At 38.0% G+C, this 2,899-nt stretch overlaps 1 protein-coding gene across 1 annotated transcript; it reads left to right on the top strand.

Moving 5' to 3' along the window:
* Positions 1-544: 544 nt before the first annotated feature.
* LOC110039254 (SNF1-related protein kinase regulatory subunit gamma-1-like) lies at positions 545-2,407 on the top strand (the record flags this gene model as incomplete). Its single annotated transcript, XM_020744257.1, is given in 4 exon segments — positions 545-987; positions 1,251-1,517; positions 1,692-1,864; positions 1,953-2,407. Coding segments are annotated over 4 exon segments (1,154 nt in total), but the record flags the coding sequence as incomplete, so codon positions are not given.
* Between the last annotated feature and the right edge of the window lie 492 nt (positions 2,408-2,899).

Here is a 2,899-nt window from a genome sequence, read left to right as displayed (position 1 = left end):
GTGATTTGTTGATTGTAGGTAGGTGGGACGACAAGGTTGTGGGGAAAGTAGAGGTGGCGGCGGTGAGGTGGATGGATTTGGGGTGGTAGGCGGCTAAGGGGAGTGGTAGGAGAAGGTTTTGGGAGAAGACTGGAAGGAAATTGGAAGTTACTGCAGATAGGTACTCTTTTTTTGCCAAAAGGTAATGACGGTAATCTGTTTTTCCCTTTACCATCCACCAATTTTCTCATGTCAAGAATAATCAGCATCTTGGTAAAAAGACACCTTTTCTATCACTATCTCGTAAGCTTGCAAGATTTTGAATAAGTGGCTACTACTCTACTGACTTCTTTCACTCTTCCTGTCTCACTGAAGCGATATTGGGGAAGAGCCCAGTATTATCATTTTCGTAAAAAGTTCAAGTTAATTGAACCTAATGATATAATACAGATGGGAAGGGGACTGCTTGCTAATTGTATTTCTTTTTTAACACGAATAGCAGAGATTTATCCAAACTTTGCTAAAGAGAGCATTTAAGTTTTGAAATTTTCTCTTTTTGATGCAGTGATCGAAATTCCATCTGATGCATCTATTCTTGATGCTGTTCAAATCTTATCTAGAAACAATATCTTGGCTGCTCCTGTAAGAAATGCAGAGGTGGCAAGCGATACATATTGGAAGGGAAGATATCTTGGAATCATAGATTATTCTGCAGTCGTACTTTGGGTGTTGGAGAATGCAGAACTAGCAGCTTTTGCTATATCTGCTGGGTCTGCAACTGCTGCTGCTCTTGGAGCTGGTGCTGTTGGTGGTCTAGGAGCGATAGCTATAGGTGCTACTGGTCCAGTTGCAATTGCTGGGTTGACACTTGCTGCTTCTGGCGCTGCATTGGCTGGTGGAATAGCTGCAGAGAAGAGTGTTGGGAGAGATGCTGCAACAGCTGCAGATCACCTGGGGGAACAATTCTACAGACTACTACGACAAGAAGAACCATTCAAATCGACAACGGTAAATACCCACTCTTGCTGTAATTTTAACTGCCATCTAAACCGTGCATCTTATAAAAGTTACACTTTTTGTCTATTTCCTAGTTCGTTTTTTCCTCTTGTAGCAGCAAGCGAGATGGTGGATATTTTTGGTGAAACTGATACTTTGTAGTCTTAACTTATAATGATTCCAACTTGCTGACGTCTTATTTTTTTGACAATCACTGCTTAAATCAAAATTTCATTTTATAGAAGGTGGATACAGTTTTGCTGTGTCTTTTGCAGGTGAAATCTGTCGTTGAGATGTATCGCTGGGCACCTTTCCTCCCTGTTGCAGTTGATAGTCCCATGCTCACCGTGCTGTTGTTGCTCTCAAAGTATAGATTGAGGAATGTTCCGGTAATTGATTTAGATAAGTTCCACATCAAGAACTTCATCACACAATCAGCAGTTGTAAGAGGCCTCAAGCAATGTAAGGGGAGGGATTGGTTTGACTGCATTGCTGCTCATCCACTATCAGATCTTGGACTTCCTTTCATGTCTTATGATGAGGTAAATATTGGTCTTTACATTATACGAAATTGTTCTACGATCCTATTTCCACAGTGATGTGAAATTCAGGTAAGGTTTGTGAAGTCTTGCAGGTTTCTTGACCATCAAGTACCCTACACATATGGATGTTCTTTGCGACGATCTCTTAACTGATATTTATTTTCTGAATGTCAGGTCATTACCATCCAAAGCGACGAGCTAATCCTAGAGGCTTTCAAACGCATGAAGGACAAAAGAATTGGTGGTCTTCCGGTTGTTGAGGATTCAAATAGAAAAATTATTGGTAGTGTAAGCATACAGGACATCAGATTTTTGTTGCTCAATCCCGAGCTTTTCCGGAATTTCAGGTATTGCTTTTCCAGACAGCCATCTAAATTTCATAAGGTTGATTCCACCTCAAAGAGATTTTTTCTTAGTGCTATACTATTTATGCAGGGAACTGACTGTAATGAATTTCATCAAGGCAATAGAGACAGCCAGTCCTAATTCTGGGACACAGCTGCTTACATGCGCTCTTGATACTTGCCTTGGCAGTGTGATAGACAGCTTGGCTTCAAGAAGTGTGCCCAGAATTTATGTCGTTAATGGAGATGAAGAAGTTGTGGGTGTAGTAACACTCAGGGATGTTATTTCTTGCTTCATCTATGAGCCTCCTGGGTACTTTGAAGAGTATTTTAGCTCAGCTATCAAGGATATGGTGGCTTGATAACTTTTTTGGTTGGAATTTAGAACAAGCTAACCTGATGAGATCAACTGCAGCAAATTTAAGGAACTGGGGATGGGCTTGTGATGCTTGGCCATAACCTTTGAATGCCAATATTTTGATTTTAAGTTTAATAAGCATGAAGTTATGCAAAATTTTGCAGCGAAAACAAATAAATTGTACCTATCGTTCCTATTTTTGTTTGAAAAACAGTTATTTTCTGTTTTATAATGATCTGATGTTTTAAATTTCAAAATTTTCTAAATTATTGATTAAATCATATGAGAAAGTTTAGGTTGATTTTATTATTTATTTTTATAAGATAATTTCATAAATAATTAGAGAGTCGTCTTAGATGGTTTGGTCATATTAAACGTCGACCATTAGATGATCCGATTAGGAGAGTAGATGTTTTAATTTCGACTTGTGTTAAGAAAGGCAGAGGTAGACCTAGGAAAACTTGGGCTTATTGTATTAAAAATGATCTTAATTTACTAGAACTAAATGAAAATATGACACTAAACAGGACGCAATGGAGAAAAATGATTCATGTAGTCGACCCCACGTAGTGTTATTAAGGCTTTGTTGTTGTTGTTGTTGTTGTTGTATAATTTCATAAATAATAACTATTACTCTTTTAAGAAAAAATACAATGAATTTCTTATAAAATGAATTCTAA

This window comes from Phalaenopsis equestris, unplaced genomic scaffold, assembly GCF_001263595.1.
Source record: "Phalaenopsis equestris unplaced genomic scaffold, ASM126359v1 Scaffold235955, whole genome shotgun sequence".
Lineage (NCBI taxonomy): Eukaryota > Viridiplantae > Streptophyta > Magnoliopsida > Asparagales > Orchidaceae > Phalaenopsis > Phalaenopsis equestris.
This window is presented reverse-complemented; position numbering and strand designations above follow the sequence as displayed.